This window comes from Larus michahellis, chromosome Z, assembly GCF_964199755.1.
Source record: "Larus michahellis chromosome Z, bLarMic1.1, whole genome shotgun sequence".
Taxonomy (NCBI): domain Eukaryota; kingdom Metazoa; phylum Chordata; class Aves; order Charadriiformes; family Laridae; genus Larus; species Larus michahellis.
Genome location: NC_133930.1, coordinates 37,096,712 through 37,120,381, shown reverse-complemented (window position 1 = coordinate 37,120,381; position 23,670 = coordinate 37,096,712). Strand labels below are relative to the sequence as shown.

At 37.8% G+C, this 23,670-nt stretch overlaps 1 protein-coding gene across 3 annotated transcripts in view; it reads right to left on the bottom strand.

The window, feature by feature from the left end:
* DENND4C (DENN domain containing 4C) overlaps positions 1-23,670 on the bottom strand; it is a 75,225-nt gene that overhangs the window by 10,833 nt on the left and 40,722 nt on the right. For 2 of the 3 annotated variants that reach the window (XR_012584851.1, XM_074569230.1), the window contains exons 11-28: positions 22,286-22,386; positions 21,283-21,501; positions 20,130-20,275; positions 18,913-18,948; positions 18,547-18,677; positions 17,540-17,672; positions 16,823-17,029; positions 15,991-16,119; positions 15,105-15,249; positions 14,626-14,772; positions 12,338-12,463; positions 11,411-11,551; positions 8,995-10,146; positions 7,193-7,369; positions 5,438-5,547; positions 3,522-3,697; positions 2,300-2,482; positions 1,237-1,426 (exon numbers count right to left, since the gene is read on the bottom strand). Coding sequence is in view for 2 of the 3 variants with exons in the window: in XM_074569230.1 (XP_074425331.1) it covers positions 1,237-1,426; positions 2,300-2,482; positions 3,522-3,697; positions 5,438-5,547; positions 7,193-7,369; positions 8,995-10,146; positions 11,411-11,551; positions 12,338-12,463; positions 14,626-14,772; positions 15,105-15,249; positions 15,991-16,119; positions 16,823-17,029; positions 17,540-17,672; positions 18,547-18,677; positions 18,913-18,948; positions 20,130-20,275; positions 21,283-21,501; positions 22,286-22,386 (3,649 nt within the window). In the remaining variant the exon portion in view is untranslated. Of the gene's footprint in view, positions 1-1,236; positions 1,427-2,299; positions 2,483-3,521; positions 3,698-5,437; positions 5,548-7,192; positions 7,374-8,994; positions 10,147-11,410; positions 11,552-12,337; positions 12,464-14,625; positions 14,773-15,104; positions 15,250-15,990; positions 16,120-16,822; positions 17,030-17,539; positions 17,673-18,546; positions 18,678-18,912; positions 18,949-20,129; positions 20,276-21,282; positions 21,502-22,285; positions 22,387-23,670 lie in introns of all 3 variants that reach the window. The other variant, XM_074569232.1, reaches the window with a different exon arrangement.

Sequence of the window (23,670 nt, the reverse complement as noted above, 5' to 3'; positions counted from 1 at the left end):
AACTTTGTTTCACGTGCAAGAATAACGTAACGGTCTCAACACTGCCTCTTACCTTCTCCCATCCGCTCAACAGGTAAGCCTAACAGAATATAAGAGTCTAAGTTAATGCATGGGAAAGGAACAAACTTTCACTCTTGCAACAGTGTGTTGTTTGCTGTGAGGGTGTGCTCCACCGCCCACCTGACCTTTATCTCCCGTAACCCTGCCCAAGCAGCAACTACCCGTGAGGGTCATAATTGGTGCATCTAGTCGCAATGGCTGCATCCGGCGCTACGTGGCTTCAGGGAGACAGATAATGGCACAACAGCCAAGGGCTAACTTGAGCAATGCGCCCACCTAGCGACAATGCTGGCACTGTGGTCAATGTGCAAATATAAGTCCATCACCTTACCCCCATAAATAGTGAACAGCCCAAGAGCCCTTCGAGCTCTTCTGCACAGCAGCCGGCTGTACACCAGGATGTGCCCTTCAGTAGGGATGCCTCTCAAGGTTACTTCTCGAGCTAGAGAGATTCCTTGCCACAACAGATCCTTGGTAAGTGACTAATAGCATGCTAAACTTAGAAATCTTAGCTAAGTGATATAAAGGATTGATTGCGCGTACAGAATCCTTAGACAGATGTACATACTCCGTTGATCACGTCTGTGACGAGGATTGGATCCAGCTGCACCCAGACTCTTCTCAGAGAAGCAGTTTAGAAAGCAAGAGGGCTCTTTCTGAACCTCATGACAGGAAGGTCTCCCTGACAGTTCTGTCCTCATAGAGGACCTTGTCCTCTATGCAGTAAACAACCAAGTGCGCCTTGACATCTTGAATCTTGTTAGAACAGTTGCATTTACTGTCAAACTTTGTTAAATCCCTGTTTTATATCAATAAATGTATTGCTGCTTCTCTCTATGAGTGAAGTGCATCACTCCATCTGCGACATTTGCACAATTGTGTTTAGTCTGCTGTAGAAGTTCGGTTATTTTTAAAACAAACTTCAAGTTTTAGAAAGACAAAGAGTAGCTTCATTCTGCTAGAGAGAACGTTTCACATCAAGCAGCACTGCTTGTACAATGTACCGAAAAAACAATTTTAGATTAACTGAACGAAGATTTATTTTTGTCATAAGAACATGAAAATATGCTTGGCCATTGCTTTTCCCCAAATGGACAAGAATCCTAGTAGTAGAACATTATTCATTTTAAGTTCATCATATTCAATATTTTGCTATCAACTGAATGGCAGACTTACCACAACTTCTTGCAAACTATTTGGAAGACTAACTGTTGAAATGCCATGAGATGGTCTCTGTGAAAGGTCAATGTTTTGCAGTGGACCTCCAACACTGTGGCTCCGAGTCAAGGATACTCCCCTTTTTGGTGGATTATTGGCAGATGTCTTCACGGTCGTGGGATCTTTACTCTGTTCTTCTGCTGCATCACTGTTTGGATTTCAGAAAAGAATATGCTAATATGAAACTACTCAGCATTCCTACGGCAACAAGAAGGAAGCAGAGAAAGGCTGCCACGTAAGTATCCCAAACCAAGTTCTCTATCAATAAGGAATCCTATTTGTCCAGTTAGCTCCACAGTTTAAGGAAAACAAAACAAAATGCCTCTCAGAACTGTATAACCATCCCTGCAGAAAAGCAGCTAGGTATAACCTAAGACATGAACCTGAAAGCCTTGCAGTCTGTATAGGTACCACTGCTCTGGTACAGATTTACCTTGCTTAGAAGAACAGCAATATACAGTTTTGTCAACACACAAAGATTATATTGTTCTGCCTATGCTCATCTTTTACTTCCTCTTGCCTTTATGCTTACTTTCTCTAAATGTCATAACCAGGGCAAAAAATACAGAAAACAATTTTTAAGTTGCATGTTAAAATAACTGAAAAAATAAAATTGTAAGCGTCAAACTCATCCAACAAGATAACTTAAGCAAACTCCTGGTACAGGCCTGTCAAATTTAACCCATACAATCAAGCTGCTTGCAGATCTGGGAATATTCATTTTGTGTCCTTTAACTGAAACAATGGATAAAAACAATTCAACTACTGTACAGAAGAAAAAACATCAAGTGAAACAGAAAGTGTCTGCTTCCAAATAATCTGCAAATAGAGGGAAGAGATTAGTTTACAGGTGACCGCTAGTCCTAAATTTGCCTTTAGTTAAAAATATATGACATCAAAGTTAAGAGATTAATATAAGCACATAATTCGTACATAAACCAACCTTCACTTCAGAAGTGGAGGAGAAATACTGGAAGTGCTGAGACATTTCTGACAGAACTAACAACCCTGTTTTACCCACCTCTGCTCAGCTGCAGAGCAAGTTTCTTCAGCTATGGTGTGGCTGGACTGTGGGTGATCGGAAAAACTGATCAAGTCAGCAACAGCTGGACTGGATAACAGTTTCTGCTCCAGTGGATCCGTGGTTAATGGAAGGGTACCACTCTGTAAACTATCTCCTGAAGTACTTTGCTTCAGGAAAAAGCTAAGTTGCAAATGAATGGGAGGGGAGAGAAATACCAAGGTTAAGACGTGAGCATACAGTCATTAAAAAAGTTATTATTTTCTACATTTGCTTTCAAAAAGTAGCAAAACTAAGAAAACACAACATTGAAAAGCTTGACAACAGGACAAAAACTTCATCCTGCTCTCTCCGCTGTAACTCATACAGGCAGAGCAAACAGACACATACAGAGATTTGATCTGCAAAATAATAAATCCTATGCTGGACCTAAGTCATTACAAGTGACCTTAACTTGTCATGGTTCCCAATCAGCAGCAACATATCAATGGCTGACACATCACTGAAAGTGGCTGCTACTGTAATGAAGTTACAGACTAGAAGACCATACACCATTATAGGCACAAAATACCAGGAATGTGTCTTGCTTTGCTAAGGTGTTTTAAGTACACACTCTACAGATGTTCAGTTTCAGCATCTGAGAACACTAACGGAAGCTCTGCTTCATAGCAATAACCACCACAGTGAGAATACATTTTAAATTACCTTAAAATAAGTTCCAGCCTTCACAGTGCAATTAAAAGAGGTAAAAATAGTAAGCGGAGAAGCTAAAACTAGAGAACTACTGGAGAAACAATAAGCTGGAGCATCTGTAACTAAAAGCTGTTAGTAAATTTAATTTGCAAGAAATTCTTTGCTGACAGATTTAAAAACTGCTTCATACAGTTTTAAAAAGTTCATGATCCACTTGCTTTTAAAAGCTAAAAACAAAATGAAAACAGACTTATACCTTCTGTACAGTTAGGCTTATAAAGAAAACATGAAAAGGAGAAGTGGTAAAAAGGCAACCAGTTCTTTCTTTTTGGCTGTTTTACAATGAAACTGAATAGATTACATGACTTATAATTTCCTTCAGTACAATCATGATCCTCAAACAGGCAGTAACATTCTTGCGAACATTTAGACAAAAATACCAGGAGATCTAACTAACATCCTTTTGTGAAAAAATACAACCATATAGAAGTGCAAAGGCAGAAAGAGAGTATCTATAAAAGCCACTAACCTTGCAGAGCCACGCAGATCTTTGAATTCAACATTAAGTAAAGGTAGGAAGGTACTTTTACAGAAAGGACAGGTAGTGTTCAAGTTTGAATCATCTGCTGTCCATCCAGCCATAATCTCTTCATCATAAACCAAAGCACCACAAGCCCTACATTGAGAGCAGCTTGACATCAACACCTAGAACAGCAAAGAATGAATACTATCAGTCTTGTTTCAAGGTTCTTTTATAATTGGCTTTATAGGCTTAGTGGCAGCAGAAGTTTACCAGGAATCAGAATGACACTTGGGAGGCATGAGTTCATCACTGCTCACCATACTCAGAGTTATCTTGTCCACGTAACTTTTATCTATGAAATCCAAATACTAATAATTTATTTTTGTTAGGTATTTTGAGACCTGGAAGAAGTATTACTCTATCAGACATGGAGGAAGCTTCTATCATCTTCTCACAGAAGCCATCCCTGTAGCCTCCCCGCTCCCAATACAAGTGGAAAATACAGAAAGTTGGATTTTACCTAATAAAAATCTCATCGCTAAATTAGATTGAGAGCTGGAGAAAAGGTGGTAAAACATAATCCTGTACGAGCTGAAGAATGGTCTATAAACCTTAGGTTTTAGGCTTCCTCTTAAATCATTGTTCACAGGAAACAAAACCAAAAAAACACCACCGAACACAACATACAATATATTTTAGATCGACAGACCATATATTATATTTTAGATCTCTATTAGATCGAATATTTTCAATATTTGCCCAACAGCAACATTATTCTTTTTCTATACTATGCCCCTTATATAATGTAGTGCAAGAGTTTGACAAGCTCAGTCCTCCAGAAGGTCAAACACAAAAGAAAATTATATGGCACCTAGCAAAATAACATTACAGCTGAAACAAGAGCAACCAAGGCAAACACAGTGACCATTGCCTATGATTCTGAAGTCTGAAAGCATCTGAAAGTGATAACTGAAAGAGAAGTGTACTAAATCATCAGAGCACTAGGTTTGGCTGTGATAGAGTTAATTTTCTTCATAGCAGTCTTTACGGTGCTGCGTTTTAGACTGGTGACAAACTCTGTGTTGATAACACACCACCATTTTAGCTATTGCTGAACAGAGCCTTACACACCACCACGGCCTTTGATTTTTCATTCTGTCCAGAGCCCAGCCAGGAGGCTGGGGGTGGACAAGAAGTTGGGAGGGGACACAGCCAGGGCAGCTGACCTCAGCTGACCAAAGAGATACTATATACCGTCATGCTCAGTAGTAAAACTGGGCGTTGGGGGGGGGCGCAGAGGGCAGTTTTTCAAGGTAGCTGTTGGGGTGTCACGGTGCTGACTGATTGCCTTTGCGTCACTTGGGGTTTTTTTGTTCTCTCCGCGCCCCACCCACCCACCCCCGTTTTTTGTTTTGCGTTGGTTTTTTTCTCCTCAATTTACTTATTAAAGTGTCTTTATCCTGACCTTCAAGCTTTTTTTCTTGCTTCCGCCCTTCCAATTCTCTGACCCATCCTGATGACGGAGGAGTAAGCAAGTGCCTGGGTGAGGTCTTAGATGCTAGATGTGGTCAACCCACCACAATTGTCTAGTAACAACACATAATTTTCATGAAAGGGAGGAAAAAAAAAGTTTGAAAGAAAAAAAAAAAATAAGCCTCATTTCCTCTCTGATTTCTGTCTTATTTCAAGTTTTGACCCTTCCCTCAATTGTATCTTCTCTCTATATATGAGTAATACATAAAAGCACTTAACACGCTTTTTTTTAAAGCTACCCCGAGCTAAAACTATCCAGCATCTTTACAGTAGAAACATGGAAAAAAATTTTTTTGGAAAATCCAACCACAACCCAACTAAACAGGTAATTAATCCATACTGTAATATTGAATATTTATATGTGTCATCTATGAGTTTATTAATCTTACCTCCATTGCATAGTTCTGGAAAATGCTGGATAAGCTAGTATTATGTGAAGAGCTGTGCTCCGACTTCTCAGAATCTAGAACTTTCATACTTCTTGGGAATGAAACTTCACCTGTACAGAAAGAGTCGTTTAGGTCTTGTATTCAAGGAAAGACTAACTCATCCATTCCCAAAGAAAATCCTTTCTGTTTGACCAAGATAGAAAATTTTACCAGAAGTTCTCCAAACATATGTGTAGCTCTGTAACTACACTGATATATAGGTAAATATCAATTTTGAGATTAACGTTTCGAAGTTATTTTTATCTATCACAGACAGGTAAAAGAAAAAAAAAGCATCAGTGACTAAAATCTTAAAATACAAAAAAAAGAATAAAGAGTGGTAAAGAGCAGTAAGATTGTTCAATATACATATTCTAAAAAGTGGTTTAAGATTTGTTGAATGAAACATCCCTATGTAAATGGCAAACAGAAGGATAGTACCAGGAAAGACACATGATACGAAATACGCCATTACTGTGCTTAAGTTCTCCCTGGCTAACATTGCTGTAAAACAAAAAATATTTCTTTGGTAAGGCTGGGGTTTAGGGTTATGAGCCCTCCCCAGGAGAAGGGGAAACAGAGTTGGAAAATATTTACCAGAAGGAAATGGCTGGAATCAGTTTTAGGAAGGAAAACCATCAGCATTACTTCCTCTGACAAGCCAAGTCAATCTTTCTTGTTCAAAAAATCACTACCAGAGTCCCCTTGTCATACAGAAGGCTCCTCTGCTTCTTCAGCTGAAGTTGATGTTTGTGAACAAATTTTACAGATCCTGTTGATGATGGCTGCCACCCTTTAGAGTTAGTTATTATAACCCTCATAACTAACTGGAACTACAAGATATCTCGTAAAGATTTTGCTAGACAGGGCCAGCTTATGTCCAGTCCGCAAGATAGTTCTTCATCTCTTGATGCAGATGGCTTTACAATATTTGCATCATTAAAGTACTGCAAAGACAGCTAAACCTAACCCCCAGCTGGTTAAGCAACATATTTTTTTCTCAAAATAAGAATAAAATCCAATTGAATCAAACCTGAACTGAAAATGATTACATTTACTTCACCCAGTTTTAGAACCGGGAAGGGGAGAGGGGACAGACAAAAGGACAATTTAGGAATAGGCATATATTCATCAAGTATTTACCTTCACAACTTCAAATCATGCATGCATCCAATACCTCTTACTCCACAGTAAAGCTGATGCATTTTTTGTGTGTGTTGCTTTGGTTTTTTTTGTGGGCTTAGGGGTGTGGGGTTGATTCTGTTTGGTTGGTTGGGTTTGGTTTGTTGGGGTTTTTTCCCCTCAAAAGATCCGCCTCTGTTAGTTATGCAGCTATTTGCAGTTCTTGAACATTGCTCTGCTTTTCTGTATTAATATTTCAAGAACCTTCAGGGTATTACGACTTTACATGAATAAGCAGGTGTTCCTGGCTATAACTAGTTAAGAATCTTCCTATTACATACACAGAGGAAGTATTTTCACATTTTTATCAAGTTTTTATACGTTCAACCAAGAGAGAAGCATTAGCTATTTGGCAGTGCAGAAGAAGTGTATTGAATGGAAGTAAAAATTTGCTAGTACTTATTTTAAGAGCTTGAAATAATTTTAGATTACTGTAGCTTCCACTGTTACGAATGATTTCATGTGTAACAGTTTTCCCTGTTTGTTCTATTATAAACAAGTTACAAGGGGGAAACAAAACCAAAAAAATCTCACCTGCACTGTAATGTTGTCTTCCTGCATCTCCACTGCTACTGCTACTGCCAAGACTAGTAGTGCTCTGTGCAAGCTCGTTCGTCATTAGCCCTGGGACTCCAGTTCTTGATGACAGATTATCTCCTAAAATACTATCTTCAAAACCAGCAGGGAAGTTGAAGTCTGGTCGATTGTTTTCTTCCTTTAATAAAAGAAGAAGAAAATTAGTATTTTGGAGTACTTCCAGATCCATTATTTGACTTCCATCTTTATCCTACTAAATCAATAATTAAAGCAGCAGATTAAGACAAAATCCTGATGTAAAAATTATTAGATTTAAGATAAATATATTCAACCCCAAAAAGAGCAGATAGTGGACAAACCACAAGGATATTGAAAAAATGAAATCCTTCAGCAGTGAAAATACTTAGCTGAGAATCAAACTGAGTGACAAAGAGACAGGGATATAAACAACTTCTTTACAGGAGAAACAGGAAAAATTACGCAGAAATTGTGATTTGGCAGACATTACACAAAATTAAGGGATTATCAGAAAAAAGATCCAAGTTAAAGTTGTATTTTCAGAAATGAAGACAGGAATACATACCAGCTGACAGGCTGCAGCAATAACACAGACACTAAGACACAGGATGTGACAAAGTATAATAATTAGGATATTAAAAAAGGGAAGTTGCAGAAATAAAGAAATGAGAATGAAAAGATCCTTGAAAGAAATAAAAATAAATCACATTCAGGGAATTATGATGTGCCATTAAACAAAATCGTAGGGAATGGGTCAGTATAATAGAAAGGCACACAGGAAAACCTAGATCACAGGAAAAAAGACTCAGGAAACCAGTGAGTTTTCATTGTCACAGGCAAAATCTAGCTAACAAAGAATTAAGAAAAATGTTTGTGGGTTTTCTTTTTAATTTATTTAATGGAAAGAACCCTATTAGTAACGTAAGTTAAATTTGTTTCACGCAGAAATAAAGTCAGACAGCTATCTTCCCCTTTCCCACCTTTTATGGAGGTTGGGGGAAACAGAGGGAGAATTCAAAAAAGGAAACAAGAAGCTATCTTAACAGCCTCAAGAGAGGAGACAGAAGACCCTTACAGCCAAACACCAGATCAAGGGGGTTAACTGGATCAAGCAGAGGCCTTTCTAAGAGAGAAAACTGTGTTTGGAGGCACAATAACAAGACGTATATGGAAAGGAGGAAGTTATAATATTCATCCCTCCATCTCCTTTTTCATTCATGTCATTATACTCTGAAATGTTTTAGTATGAAAAAGACTCAGTTAATCTAGCGTGCTCACACAAGAACCATAACATTTAGTTTCCAAATTCCTGACAAGTGAATTTACTAGATCTCAGCCTGTCCTTTGCTATTTTCAACTTTAATCCTCACCAACCAGACTTCTTAGGTTTGTGATCTGGTTTCACAACCTTCTCTTAATTTTTTAAAAATAAGACAGGCAATATGATATCATTTAAGATGACAGAATTTTATTATAACTAGGGCTTCTTGGTGCAGTTTCCTTAGATATAAATGAAAAGATAAGTAGCTAAACAATTAAATGGGAGAGGAATGTTGAGAACAAAAAGTCAAAGTTTAAGTTTACTGCATCAAGACCATTTAATTTGCTTTTGTCTGAAAAGTGGTTTTTTAATGACAGAGGAAAACTCCACCACACATAAAATACAATTTTTATTAGCTAATAAAAGTCAATAAAAAACACCATCCTGTGAAGCAATCTTCCAGACACAGAAGCTACCCCTCTTAACTTTGTCTCCCCAAATTTTTCATACTGAAAAACACTTGCCTCATCATCTGAGTAACTATACGCTGAAGTTACAACTCCCCACATCTTACTGGCCACATTGGCAGCCTGCTTCATGCCTGATTTCAGAACATCCATTTTTGGTCCAGACAGTATATTGTCTAACTTCAGATTGGATAAAGTTGTTACGACAGATCCTAACGAGCCATGTGGAGAAGAACGACCCAGTCCTGTCAAAGATGAAGACCGCTCCTTTTGAACTCGTGGATGGGTTTGTTGCTTTGGTCGTCCAGTGAATGTTTTGGATCTGGAGACAGAAGGACTTCTACCATTTTCACAAGACTTGGGAGATGGCAGGATGGGATCCAAAGGTAGGCTTGACCTCCTTTCTTGGGAGTGACCAAGTGTACCAGAGGCTTCTGCTTCCCTCTCTGGCTTGTGCAGTTCCATGCTGGGAAAGTTACTACCCAAGGGGTTCTTCAGATTCATGTAGCTCTCTATTTCATCTGCCAAGTTACGTGCTGCAACTGGTGATACCAACTTTTCCTCAGGTTCTGGATGCCTCGGTTGTGTGCTGTCAGTAGCCAGCAAAGATAATGGGTCCAAGCCTACTTCAACATCTTCCCTTTCAATAGGCTTAACTACCCCATAAAAGCTATTCCTTTTAGTAGTTGCATCTTTGGATTCTGTTTTCTGGTTTTTGGACTCGGCTGACTGTTCAAGGTTCACATCTTCCACTGTGGTCATGTTTTCATCTCTTCCATTCTCAAGATGCTCCTGCCCTTCCCCAGGTTCTTCCAGCACTGGTGAAGACCTATGTTCCAATTCCCAATCACTCTCAGTCACACAACTCCAAGTGCCACTTATGCCAGAAACCTGCTGGTCAATGATACGTTCAAAGCTGTGGGATTTATTCATATGACAGGGTGAAGTTTTGGCCCCAGAAAAAGCTGCTGTTAGGATCTTGGCATCTGCTCCCATCATTATCGCTATTTCTTTAGAATGCAAGTCCAAGCTGCCTTTTTTCAGCAGCATTCCCGCTCTGCTTTCACTGCTGAAACTGCAGCTTCTCTCTGAAAACAGTTTCTGCCTCTTCTGTCCTTTTTCACTTGTTTTCTTAGGAGAAACATCACCAAAGACTACATCTTCAACTGAATCCTGAGTTATGAACAGTGGGCTAGAACCAGTTTCTAAAAGAGAAAAGGCATTAATATGGTACCCATAGCCACCAAAAATGTTTATTTCCTGAAAGCATGTGAAATCTCCTTATCTGCTAACTGGTGAGAAGACTGGGAGCCCCACAATCTCGAGTTATCCATTAGTCCATTAATCCACTAGTATTAATGAGATATTTAACTGGCTGCAAAGGCATCCAGCAGATCAAAAGTCACCTATCTTTTGAGTCCTTGATGTCAAAGCCTTTTATGGCTTCTGCCTCCTTTCCCTGTGCCAATACCCAGCAGAGAGTAGGTAATACACCCATGAACTAAAGGAAAGTACAATTAAAAGTAAAGATTGCTATATTTTTTTCCTCCTAGAGCTATGTCCACAGATCTATACACCAAACTGCATAGTTCATTCTGGTTCTCAAAAAATCCCAACTATCATGTGTGTCTGCACAACACAGAAGCATTACTTTGTTTATGACACAACCATATTTAGAAAAAGCTTATTAAATTTAGCATATGGAAGATATAAACTAATCTTATAAATATTCCCATGTCCTGAGGGGGACAGGGAATATTTATTGCTTAGGAAGTTGTGTTAGCTAGGCAAAAATCTCCATAACACCAGGAATCCTAGTATAGTAGGATCCCAACAGAGGGCCCAATGTACCATATCCACTGCTGGAGGATGTTTGAGTCTCACGTCAACTGCTTCTTGGCTAGTCATCAGCTCTCTCAGTTGCCAGAAAGCTTCCAGGCAACTTCTTGTCTGAGACTCAATTCTTTGTTATCAAGCTACACTGAAGCTAGACTACATTGCCTTAGTCAAGGACAGGCACAAAGGGAGAAAAAAAATGAGCCCTGAGATTTTATATATCGTTAAGTCTTCCTCATCATAAAGCTACAGATATCCAAAGACAACATGCATTGTTCCCAGGTTATACACTGGCAGTGCAAGCCACAGGAATAATGAGAATTGTCCACAGTCAGGGAGGTTTAGTGACAAAATCAAGAGTAGACACCCTAATTCTCTTGGTTTTCTAGTACATGAAACACTCTCAGTATGGGACAGGGAAAATTTTTATTTCAAACTACTCAACAGTGATTTTCAACCTTAGAATCCACAGGTTCCTTCACCTGCAAAGGATAATGGTGGAAAGCAGACGTTGTGCGACATATCTGCACCTCAAATAGAAAGTTGGTTTCTTTTAACAGCATGAAAAAGATTGCAAAACTCTACAGCACAAGATCAGGATTTTAGCAACCTCTGTTTCACCCAGTGACTCACCACCACAGCTCTTCCTTCCACTGCTATCAAAAATGCCAGATGGAACTTTCACAATACTGTTACCCCAAGCAGGTGGTTCTGTTGGACTATGGGTTTCTATATTCAGCTGTTGCTTTTCATCAGATTTCTCAGTACAAACCTCTACAAGAAAGAGAATGTGAACTTCAGTTAATCTAACTAAATAATTTCATTTGCACTGTTATGGAAAATAACAACTCAAACACTGTTTCCTCATACAATTACAACCTAAAAGACCAGTCCTACTAGGTACTGAGCATTTCCTGGAAATAATACCCAGACAGATGACAGTAGACAGTATTATGCAGAGAGGGCATATGCCAATTTCTTCCTTTGGTATTTTTTCAACTAACCAAACTAGAACAGGAACTCTGCGCAGTTCTCAGATTTTCATGCAGGCCTATTTATCTAATGACAGCTTTAGAAGCCCTAACTCACATTAAGGATCTAGTTACACAGATATGAAACAGATTCATTAATGAGAAAGACAAAATATAGACAAACTAAAGCCAAAATCTGGATAGAAGACTGGTGATGACCATATTTTTTACAGCTGGGAAAAGTCTGTAGGAAAAAGTAGTGCCCTTTATTAGGTCAACTGGTACAGCTAAAAAAATGGTCACGTTTTCAAACATACAAATGAGAGGAACGGAATACAAAATACTGTGTGCCCCAGCATTTGCCCCTTTTTTCCATCTACATTAAATTAGTCTAATAAGAGGCTATTTCTACCTATATGTATTCCACCGCTATTATCTAGGGCACAAAAGTAGTCCACCAGATTTCATACAATTATAGTTTGACCTTGGCAACACTATGAATTCAATACTTTAAGTATTTGTGGTAGTCTAATGCATGAAGCAGATTTATTATGAAAAGCCTTCAACGATGTAAACACGCATACTTAACCTCCTATTAGGTCTTCAGCTGTAGAAGAAATATCTTTCTCTACTTGTGTGTCAGTCACATGAAGGCTATCCCCATCATCTCTTAAAAGTTCATCCTTGGATCCGTAGCCCTGGTCTGACTGACCACCTGTTTGAAGGAATACAAACACATGCCTCAGATTTATTTTTCTTTCCCATATTTGTTTTTCGATAAGAAAATAAAAGAACTGAAATTAATTTGTTTCGCGTTTTGTTTTGCCAGAAAAGTTCATAGTAAGATCACCAAAATGCCCAATCTGTCCACAGATCTACTTGGTGATGGTGACAGCAGAGATGATTAGGCTATACAATCCAAATTTACTTTTCTAATGATTATATTAAATACAAGTTATTCCCCCAGGAACACTATAGTGACTAACTACTTTTAATGCACTTCATCTCCTTTCATTCCTTTCGCTTCTCATTAGCACGAAATGTTTCATTGCTGGGCAAGCTAAATTCTCAAATGCATCTACAAAATAAAGTTGGACAAGCGCAACCGTAATTGAGCAAGCTTCTAACAATGAATACATCCCTGAAAATAACTGTACCATAAATTGTGCTACATCTTTGTGCTATAGTGCAAAGTATAAAAATGTAATAGAATAAAGTAAAAATCTAAACATTTTTAAAAAGTCTGTTCCTCTAGGATACCAGTTAAACTTGACAGCTGTAACTCACTGTTTTTTTTAAAAAATAGAACAGTTTACAGTGGTCCAAAAAATCTGCCATAGGAAACAATCCAGAAAGACACTATTTTCTTTGATATTTTTATCTGAAGTGCTGCTGCATATGCAAAAATACTACATGGGACATATGGCACAGCAACATGTTAAACAGCATTATTATATGCCTTAGAGTACCTATTGGAATACATGACAGTATTTAAACGATCAAAATGTAAGTTACTGAGTGTGAAAGGTATTAGGAAGCTCCATAAAACTCAAGTGACAGATATAATTTATCTACAATACATATTACTGCTGTTTATTTTACCAACAAAGAGCAAACATGTAAAAAAGAATTTAATTTAAAAGTCTGAGCAGCCATCAATTATTACATTTGGCTACTATATTAAAAACCTTTTCTACAGAAAAGCAAGTTCTGATATTCCTTGGTCCTTATTTTCTATCATCATTTCAATAATGTTAGTATCCTTGCTTTGCACAGAAGTGAAAACACCCTATCAATAAATGGGTGAATTACCTGCAGAAGTAACATTCAAGGGTAGAAATAATGCACACGTGCATCTAAGGCTTCACACCATATAAGTCTGCACCCCACACCGTGAGAGCCAAGGACAAATGCGGCACCCAAGAGACAGCAAAGAGCAAAAGGCAGAGCAACAAAGAGCAGAGAGAAGGGAAGTTCAGTAATCCAGGCAAGCATATCAGATGAAGCAAAGGAATCAGACTCAAAGTTCTCTTTACAGAAGGGCTCAAGATATTAAAAACATGAAGAGTGCGCAAGAACCATCTGTACATTAAGTTTTGAAGTACATACAGAATGGAAGTTTAGTTGAGACTATGCACAGGTAGAATGTAATCAGTACTAAAGCAGATACGAAGAACCATGAATTTTGTCTTGCCATCTCAAGTGATTAACTTCCTGTGCACTCATTTCACTCCAGTTTGTCTAGAAGAGTGCACACCATGTTTAAGGCAGAATTTTTCTCGAGCTTATCACCTGTTTTCCCATTTGCAGGTTATCTCATAAAGACTATATGATAAGGTTCTGATAATTTCTGTATTTATTTCCAAGTTTAGCAACTATTATTAAAAAGCTTGAATATGGCCTTTAAAAGCATAGTTTACTATAACCAAACATAACATACTAATTCCAGGAATGCTAACTAGGCCTTTCTAGGTTACCATCAAGGAGCAACATTTTAGTGTTGGCTTCTAATCACCTCAGCAACTCAACTATGAAAAAACGACAATATGCAAAAATTGAATAGACTCATACGTTTGAGGCTTCATATCTTTTCTGAAGACTAGCACAAAAAGCAAGTTCGTAAGACCAGCAAGACATTTATTTTAACATGACAGTACTTCTGCTACGGATCACTCTAAACTAAAGCAGCATGATCTATGGTAGAGTAATATTGGACAAAAGCGCATATTTCTTTTTCTTTACATAGTTTAACTCCATGCTTCGCCTCTACAGCCTCAAGGGCGTAAGGTGGTGGTTGAGGAGGGCAAATCAACAGGAGACTAGAAAATTTAGCCTTTTGAGGGACTGTTAGTAGTGAAACCCAGCAGAATCTAGTACCTGTGCTAGAGTGATTATCAATGGAATCAAGCCTGACTAAGTCACTGACGAAGAGAGTGTGCTCCCCACTGTTAGCATCATTAGAACTATCCACGCTACCATGGCTCACCATGTCCCCATCACTTCCACCCGTGGTACTCCGCAGAGCTAAAGACATGAACGAGAGCTGGTTAGTAAGAGAGGATTTAACTTTTCAGGTTTTTAAACAAATCTAACCTCTTCAGACAACAGCAAATACTTTTGCTTGAACACATAAAATAAGAATATGAAATTCTAGCAACAGAATTCAGGTAATTAATTCTTCAGTGTGTGGAAGACATTATAAGACTGTTTCAAGCATCAAGTTGGCAATTATCACCTTTTATACACTTAAGGAAAAATTTTCAACTTGTAAAAGCCACAATGTTAGCTGCAATCCCTCAGAAAGCATGTCATGCTCTTGTTCAGCAGAAATAAATCCATTTCAACTAACTTATTACCTGATATCACAGGTACTCGTGGGCTCTGCGTTGATTTCTTTAAGCACTGCCTAAATTGTGCTGTGCCACGAACTACATTTCGTACCTTTGTCCACAGGAATATGCCACTACGGTTACTGCTAGGCCAAGGAGACTCTAAAACCGCCTACAGAAAGAGACAATAAATAGCAAACAATAACAAAAACAGTAAGAAAGTTACGCTAAGAAACACACTACAGTAAGAAGCTTTTCTTTCCATGCTCAAAAAAAGGCGTTTCCTGTCGATCATGTGAAGGAGGACAAATATTTGAGTTTTTATGAGCTGTTCCTTTTCATCCCACAGCTCTGGAGACAACAGCTGAGTAACAGCAAACAATGGATCAAGATTTCTGTAAGTGAACAAGGTGGGGTTTGTTCTTATCTATATACTTCGGTAGCAACAGAAGACCACAGTAGCACCTCTTTTTATATTACTTTACATAGTTTACTAGGAAGTTTCATCAGAATATTACAGGAATTTGGAAGCAAGGGAAAGAGGAGAAGGCTACTTCAACTACCCTAATTCCGGCCTTCATCCATCTTGGATCCTGCTGCCTTAAAGGATACACCTAGGAACAGATGGTTTTGACATGGAAGTACTAGACAAGTTCCAAAATTTGGAAATGGAAACACTATAAAATATATATTTCAACAGAATTTTTGGTTACCCAAACAGCACAGGAATGTGAACTTAACAGCTTAAAACCACACAGTGTAGATCCAGTGAAATGTAAGCATGCCAAAATGATTGCTTGCCCAACAGAATCAGCAAATCCAAGTGAAGAGCTTAAGAAACAATTTACAAAACACGCTACAGGCCAAGTAGAATGACAACAACAAGAGAGACGGTGGTCAAGACTTCTCTTACCTTATTGTAATAACCATAGGTGATGGCATTTGGCTGTATTCCAGCATTTTTCATCTCAAAGAGGACTCTCACGGCCTGAACAGGCTGACCCCACAGTCCACAGAGCTGCATTACAACTCTGTAGCAGACCTGACAAGACAAGGAAATGCATAAACGGGCTGATGACAAGGATTTTGGAACAGATTAAGCTCTTCTCTGATTTCCAACATTTACAAACGTAAAGGGGAAAGCCATGTGAGAGGAGCTACTCAGTCCATAACACTCAACAACCAGAAGATGGAGCAAAAATTAAACAGGAAACCACATGAGCTGAAATAACATCAGAGTCACACTGTTGAGAATGCTGAATTTTTTTCCACTCGGCTCTTCTGTTTGCGAAATAAAGGAGGGAAGGAAACACCCACGCAAAAAGCAGGATAACTTGCTGCTGTATGCCTGCAGATACTATTGAGAGAATGGTATGCTGCATACAAACACACTGCACCTTCAGTTCAGTAAGGCTGTAAAACATTAATTCAAAGTGCATTTAAAAACTTAAATGCACCAGAGTGCATTTAAGAACTTTTCTCGAAGTAGTCTGGGAGAAGACTAGCAACACTAAGTTGGAGTACTTGACCCAGCTGATGCTACATTGGTGATGAAAAAAGGAAATTAGTTTCTAGTTGCCCTACTTAAGCAGGCTTCTCTGAGATCATCTCAAGGTGGCTTTCAAACAGGTTAAACTGTTAAGTATGCTTAACCTGGTGCTAGCGGTGAAATACACTATAGTTGCACCTTGCCTTCCATTACATGTTTATGGTAATGTTTGTGGTTTTGTTTTATTCACACTTGCCTCATCCAGTGGTTCCACATCAGTTTTCCTCATTTTAATGAGAACATCATATGCCTGCTGCAGTGCTTTGACTTTGGGATGTGCAACTCTGATGTAGGCTGGCAGACAAATAAACCATAGGCTGTAACTATGACTGAAGAGACACTTAGCCCACTGGGGGGGGCTTACGTAACACTTCTTGGCTAATTTATGGGCTGTTTTTATCTCCTGTAAGGGTGAAACAAAACAAAAAAGCAGACAAAAGATGTAACATCCTGAATTTAGAAGCCCTTACTAACTCAGACAACTGGCTTCTTAAAATTGAGCATTTAATAACAACAGGCAAACATTCAACTGAAGCTCCGTTCTTACACTCTCTTGTTACACTTATTACACTCTCTTCTTACACTCTCTTGCTCTCTGCAAGCAAAAACTAGCATCAGAACTAATCGTCCTTTTTTCTCCCCCCTCCCCATTCAATCATTCATTTTATTTTTTTTTCTGTTTTATATTACAGTCTAAAGCTTAAAAATGGATTTGACAACAAACTGTAATCTCAGATGCTAATTCGTTTGTTTGTTGCCTTATTTTTCTTTCTTTTGCAAGTGTTGATTCTCAATAGTTACAAAGACCTAACCTCTAATAACATTAACGTAGTAGAAATAGGCAGTGGCAATTTTACCAAAAAAACTTCATATCTTTCAGTGTTCACACAGTAATTACAGTGACTCATCTGACCTGTTTTGTCCTCTTTGCCATGAGCGCCGGACTATTTGAAATGCTGCTTCCAGCTGGGTGTCTGCTGAAGGAGAGCTTGAGCTCCTGTGGTCTGTCAAAGAGCTTGAAATCTAGTCGTGGGAAGTTTTTATAGCTATACAGATGATTAAAAAAAAAAAAAAAAACAGAAAAGAAAAGAAAAGCTTTTCACATACCTGCTGATAACAGGAAAGCCATACAAAGACAACGCGCGTGCAAAGAACTGACAAACAGGAGAATAAAGAATCAAGGGGGAAAATAAAGAAGTTAAAAAAAAAAAAAGGCAAGAAGATAGCGAGATCCTTTTACTCTTATTCACCAAGATACCACAAGAAGATGCCTTGGACACTAAATCTCCATAGACATGGAAACAAGAACCATCCATCTGATATGCCATCCATATCATGAAGGTGAGGGAAGAACAGATGATGATTAACAAGGACAACAGTTGGAAACAGAACCTCCGTGGCCTCTGAGAGAGAGGGAGAAAAAAATCATACCCAGAGTATCTGAAAATCCACACTTCCTGCACAAGGTGAAAAACACTGAATGAAGGAAGTCTGAAAAGTGGAGTGAGTGTTTTGCTTTTTTGGTTCATCAGTTGCAGATCAATAGTATTGGGCAGATCCATTACCCACCCCCTGTCATTCCCACTGTGAAACAAAGTGCACTGGAGTTGCTACAAAATACACAATAAACGGCTCAAACAGGAAGTCAGACACTGAATACATGTAGAAAAGTATTACTATAAAGTTCACAAGAAGCTAAAAATATTAAAACCAAAATCCACAGGCCCTCAAACATACAAACACATAAAAACCACTGATTTCTAGAGGTTCAGAAACTTACCAGAATCCAGGCAGCTTGTACCTTTTTAAAGATTCTTCTGAACGTTATAGTAAGGCAAGTTTTGCACCAAGATGGAACATCTGCCATGCTTAATGTCATAAGTATTCTAGTTTCACTACATGCGGCCGTTTAACTTGTACCTGTATTTTGGCACTCGGTCCTGTCCGTCATCAGCAGGAGGTTCTGGTGGCATTATGAACACTGTATGTTCGCTTTTTTGTGACTCATCAAGCTCAATCAGCCGTGCATCTTCAACGGAATCTACATCAACCTGAAAGCAAGAGTTTGTACTCTAAGTACAGAGTTTGGCTTTGGGATAAAATGTCGTTTTTAGTATTAATTATGTTAGTATGTGTAAAAATGTATTTTATATATATATAATCAAATACAGTATATAACATGTAAATTATATTTGTTCTAAGCACTTAACTATCAAGTGCACTGCCTTGACTTTCCATTTTTATTTCACGATCAGATTCCCCTAAACATTTTGAAGGAAAAAGTACCTTCTCTCCTTTTTCTGTTCCTTTATCCGGAAAGAGCTGGGAAAAGAGAAAAAAAAATAGAGTGTCTTCTCAAATAAAAAAAATAATCCTAAATAATTCCATTAAAGCTGTGTCATTTGGTGAAATATTAAATAAGAAACACTGAATTTTCATATTACTGTAGAAGCCATTAATCTCTTTTTCAAATGCCTCCTTTGCTGAAAGTGAAAAAAATGCAGTAAACAGCATATTTTCAATCTATTGACATTATCTACTAAATACAAAATCCTAAATCAAAGGAAAGTGCTTTCATTTAGTTTAACTGAAAGCAAACGCTGTTTTGCAGATATATTCAATATGACAATTTAAGTATGCAACACATTAACAACCTGCAATAATATCAAATTATTAACAATATTAAACAAAGTATACTCTAGATGCATATCCCATACTCAGCAGAAAGAAAAATATAGGCAAAGAAACTTTTAAACACTTATTTGTGGTCTGTGTCTGTTTACAAGTGATAATTTGATCAGAATCAAAGACTCATTCTCCAAGAACTTCATATGAAAATGAAGATTCTGCCCAGAAAGAATCATATATATACATCCTAAAAAAAAAAAAAAAAGACACGTAATTCTCTAGCTCCTAATTTTCATACCGTGAACCTGGCATTTTACAGATGAAGCTATAAACTCAATAACCCATCTAGATCAGAACCATGCTGAAGAGACTTTGTTTCAAAAAACAAGAAAGCGTCACAGGAATCTTTCTCATATAAAATACAAGCAATGAAAGAGATCTTATTTACATTAATTAATTTTGGCCACAAGTGGAGCACCAGGCATATTTTTGTGGTTTAATTTTAAATTTGTGTGAAAAAGAGTAACAACACAGATGACCACTGGTACATAACGCCACATTAGAGAGAGAGTGATTAACATTTAAAGGGAAGATACAGACAGCATTGTGTTAAAATGTCAGCTACTGGTATTTCTCACATTATCTTACAGCTTGACATCCTACAGGCCTTTAATGAAAGTTTCCTGCATCAACACAGAAAATTATGACCATGCAATAAGATGAAGGAAGAAAATGACTCATCAATAACCACCAAGAATTCCAATCCCTCAAGACACTTGCTGCAGTGGGTATCTACCTTTACAACTAAAAAACAGGACAATAAAACAAAATGGACAGAAGCATATAATTGAATAGTACTGCTAGATGTTTTTCACCTTTTCTATGCAGTCATCGAAAAATGCCAAGCCAGTATCCTTGTCACTCACAAAACTGCACTCTTCAATAAAGCGGCTGAATATCTGCGTTTTGGTGAGATGCGTGTAGAATTTCGTATAGGCACGGTCTCTGCTTTTTAAAAATCCTGGTTAGAAAAAGGAACACACAACTAAATACCAGGTAGTACGAGTTCCATAAGAAATTAACATATAAAGTGTCAACATAAAATATTTAAAGTGCTAATACATAAAGTATTGACTTTATCAATGAAAACAACTACTTATCATCACTTGCATTCGGAAGTTTAAAGGAACAGCTTTTTTTTTTAATAATTATTTTAGCATAGTTAATAATAATTGGCAAGCAACCACCCCTATGTAATCTGCTTACTGTGTTTGTTGATGTTTTGTGCAAGAAAAAGCAGATGATGACCTCATACAAAAGAGGTACCTAACAATTAAAACAATAGTAAAATAAAGATTATGTTATCCTAAGAGGTGATGGGCCTGAAAATATTTAAGACTTTACAAACCTTTGACTAAAAATCTCGTCTCAAATGTCTCTTCCAGTAATTAAAAAAAAAAAAAAATTCAACAGCCTCAAACAAAAAACCCCAACCCCAGAACAGAACCACCACATACAAAACAAAACACCTGTGACCTTTTATCAGTATTCAACTCAAGAACAGACCTGAAAAGTTAAGGTGATGAGGAAAATAAGATGAGCTTTGCTGATTATCGGGTTTTTGTATGTTTCTGATCTCTACCCTGTTCTCTATTCGATTCCCATTTATACCAAGAACATCACTTTCTTCTTCATAACTGGGCTTCTGGCATTTTCACACTGTACAAACTGAGAAATATTCTTTCATTCCCAAGAGCTGCCCTTACAGAATATAGCACACAGAGACAGCATGATGCTACTGAAAGACAGCTTTTCTAACACCAGAGCTATTGCAAAACTGCAGTTCTATGTGCACATATCTGTGTTCTAATCAACTTTGAGTAGTCTAACTTTATACAATTGCAATTTAAAATATTGCCAAGAACTGTACACCAAAGGGAACTTTGACCTTTTAAAGTTAAACAGCTCCTCAACCCTAAAGTTGTAATGCTGCCAACGCTATCAGTAGCTGGTTTGCCTCACCCTCACCTTGATGATCAAACAAGGAATCAGCAGCAGTTGCTTTATTTGAAGGCGCCTGCGTGATTGGCTTGAGGAATGTTCTGTAACCCTTTAAAATAGATGCCATGAAACGGAGAAAAGCTTCCTGGATCTCCATCTCAAGTTCTGTCATCTTCTTCTGCCAGGAGAAGTCTGCCTCAATAGGAGTCATCTCAACTGCAGAGCCTTCTTGAGTTTTCCTATGAACTAGCAATGAGCAACACATACAATCCTGTATTAAAATTCGGTGCATTCAAACAGATAACTTTTGCAACATGCTGAAGACTGTTCTTTCCTTTTTTCTACGTGCCCATATTCAGAAGTGACAAGCACTAGAAATCTTGTGAGTATTGTCTAATTGATCCAGCCCATTTAAAAGGCAGATTACCTCAAGAGTTGATTAGGTGTTTTTCTAACTCATTCAACTCTCAGGGACTTGAAACAACGAGGAGAATCTCAGTTGAGTCAAATGTTACCACATACCCAACTGAACGTAGTCTTTCACTAATACGCCAACTGAAACATAAAGGACCATGTTCTCCCTGTCTGAAAATTGCACATCTAGAAAGAAAAGTCCTAAACACTTTTCTAATCAAAATTATAACGTTTTAGTGCACCAAAGGGTAGAAACAAGTAGATGACATTCAGAGCTTACTCTTGCACTCATAAAAAAACAGTATCAGATACTGCTGAAAAATATAGTTCTACACTTAACGTGTTTTAGCTGAATCTTTGTTTAAGTGCAATTTAATCATGAGTAAAGGCTAAAAAAAGCTCAAATTTTAACAAGTCACAACAAAGAAAATAAAAGTCTGAAAACATAATTCACACTACATATGATAGAAGACAGTCCTTATATTTATATATTAACTGTAATCTGATACTTGTAGTTGTGTATCAGAAAATTTAGTAGTTTTCTTTGAATATTTAATTTCCCTGCTTTAGGCAGTTTCTGTTCTTACCCCTTCCCATTTTATTTTATATATTTCACCTGCTGCCAGCTGTGGGTGTAGCTTCTTTAAGGTGCTGAGCAGACTTTTACACGGCTTCTTAGGAAACTGCTTCCAGTTGGTGCTCTTCTTATCATCTGATCTAGAACACAGGGGAGGGAAAAAGGGATATATAAAATACAGACCATATAAAAAAGAATAGCTTTCACAGCCCTAAGTTACTTCATTTTCGGAATGTAATAACTAAAAAAAAAGAAGAAAAGGAAACCATTTTGAGAAGAAATCTTGTCACTGTCTCTAATTTGTCAAAACTAAAAAACTGGGAGTGACATAACTCAGAATTTCATTTCCTCAGATATAGAACAGTATAAATTGAGTTATGAGTAGAGTTTTCTCCAGTCTGTAAGGAGGATCTGCATTAAGATTCGATTTAGACTTTTTAGTTGAAGTGTCACTTTGCTGATTTCCCTTTCAGAATTTTTATCAGTTTTGCTAATAAAATTTAGGGCCACTAATCTCTATGTGATTACTATGCAAAGTCCATACTACCATAAACCTGCTGTACTGCTACTGATACAAATAAAGGCAGTTTGGAATACAACATGAACTTCTTACTGCAAAATGCTGGAAGACCAGTCTGGTAGCTTTATGGTCATATGGTACACTGTAACATGTCTACGGCAATCCAGTTCCAGCTTCAACCACAGGCTAGCAGACTAGGAAGACTGGGAATTCAGTTCACCGTTCAAAAATTATGTGGTTGATTAAGCAATGGGGTAAATTGGCCTAAAGGGATGCTCATCTTTGTTAGAAGGACAACGGGTACAATGCTGGACCTTGTTTAAGCAGTTGGATATAAGAAGCAAGTGGGGGGTAAGTCCTGAGAACTCCTACACCTCTTTCTGGAAGGCAGAAGGTGGGGGAGAATTGCTGTAACAGAGAGCACAACAAACCTTGTGGCCACAAGACCTAATCAGTTATTACTATCTGAGCTGATGCTGTCAGTGCTTGTTTTGCGCTTTCCATCAGTGAAATGTTTGTTCAATTATTATTTGCTCAATTGGCATTGACAGAGAACAATCTTAGGAGGGAAGCCAAAGCTTCAGGAGTTAAAGAAAAAAATGCATGCTTACGGATGCCTTTGCCCATTTTTTCCCCACCATAATGGCATGCCTATAAACAGTGTAAGTGTTACTGCTCCAAAAATGCAAGGAAAAAAATTCTGCTATAAAAATAAAACAAACTCTCAAATCTTTGCCCTAAAAAGGCTACTGTCCTTAACCAGCTTTCAATGTTACTTTCACAGAGATAGTTGAAAACATCCAAAAAAAGGCATTAAGGAAGATGCTGAATGAATAAAAGGCCTTCAGTAATTTTTGGCAGTAAATAAAGCTTCAGTCTATCATAAGGAAGATAGCAGCAAACT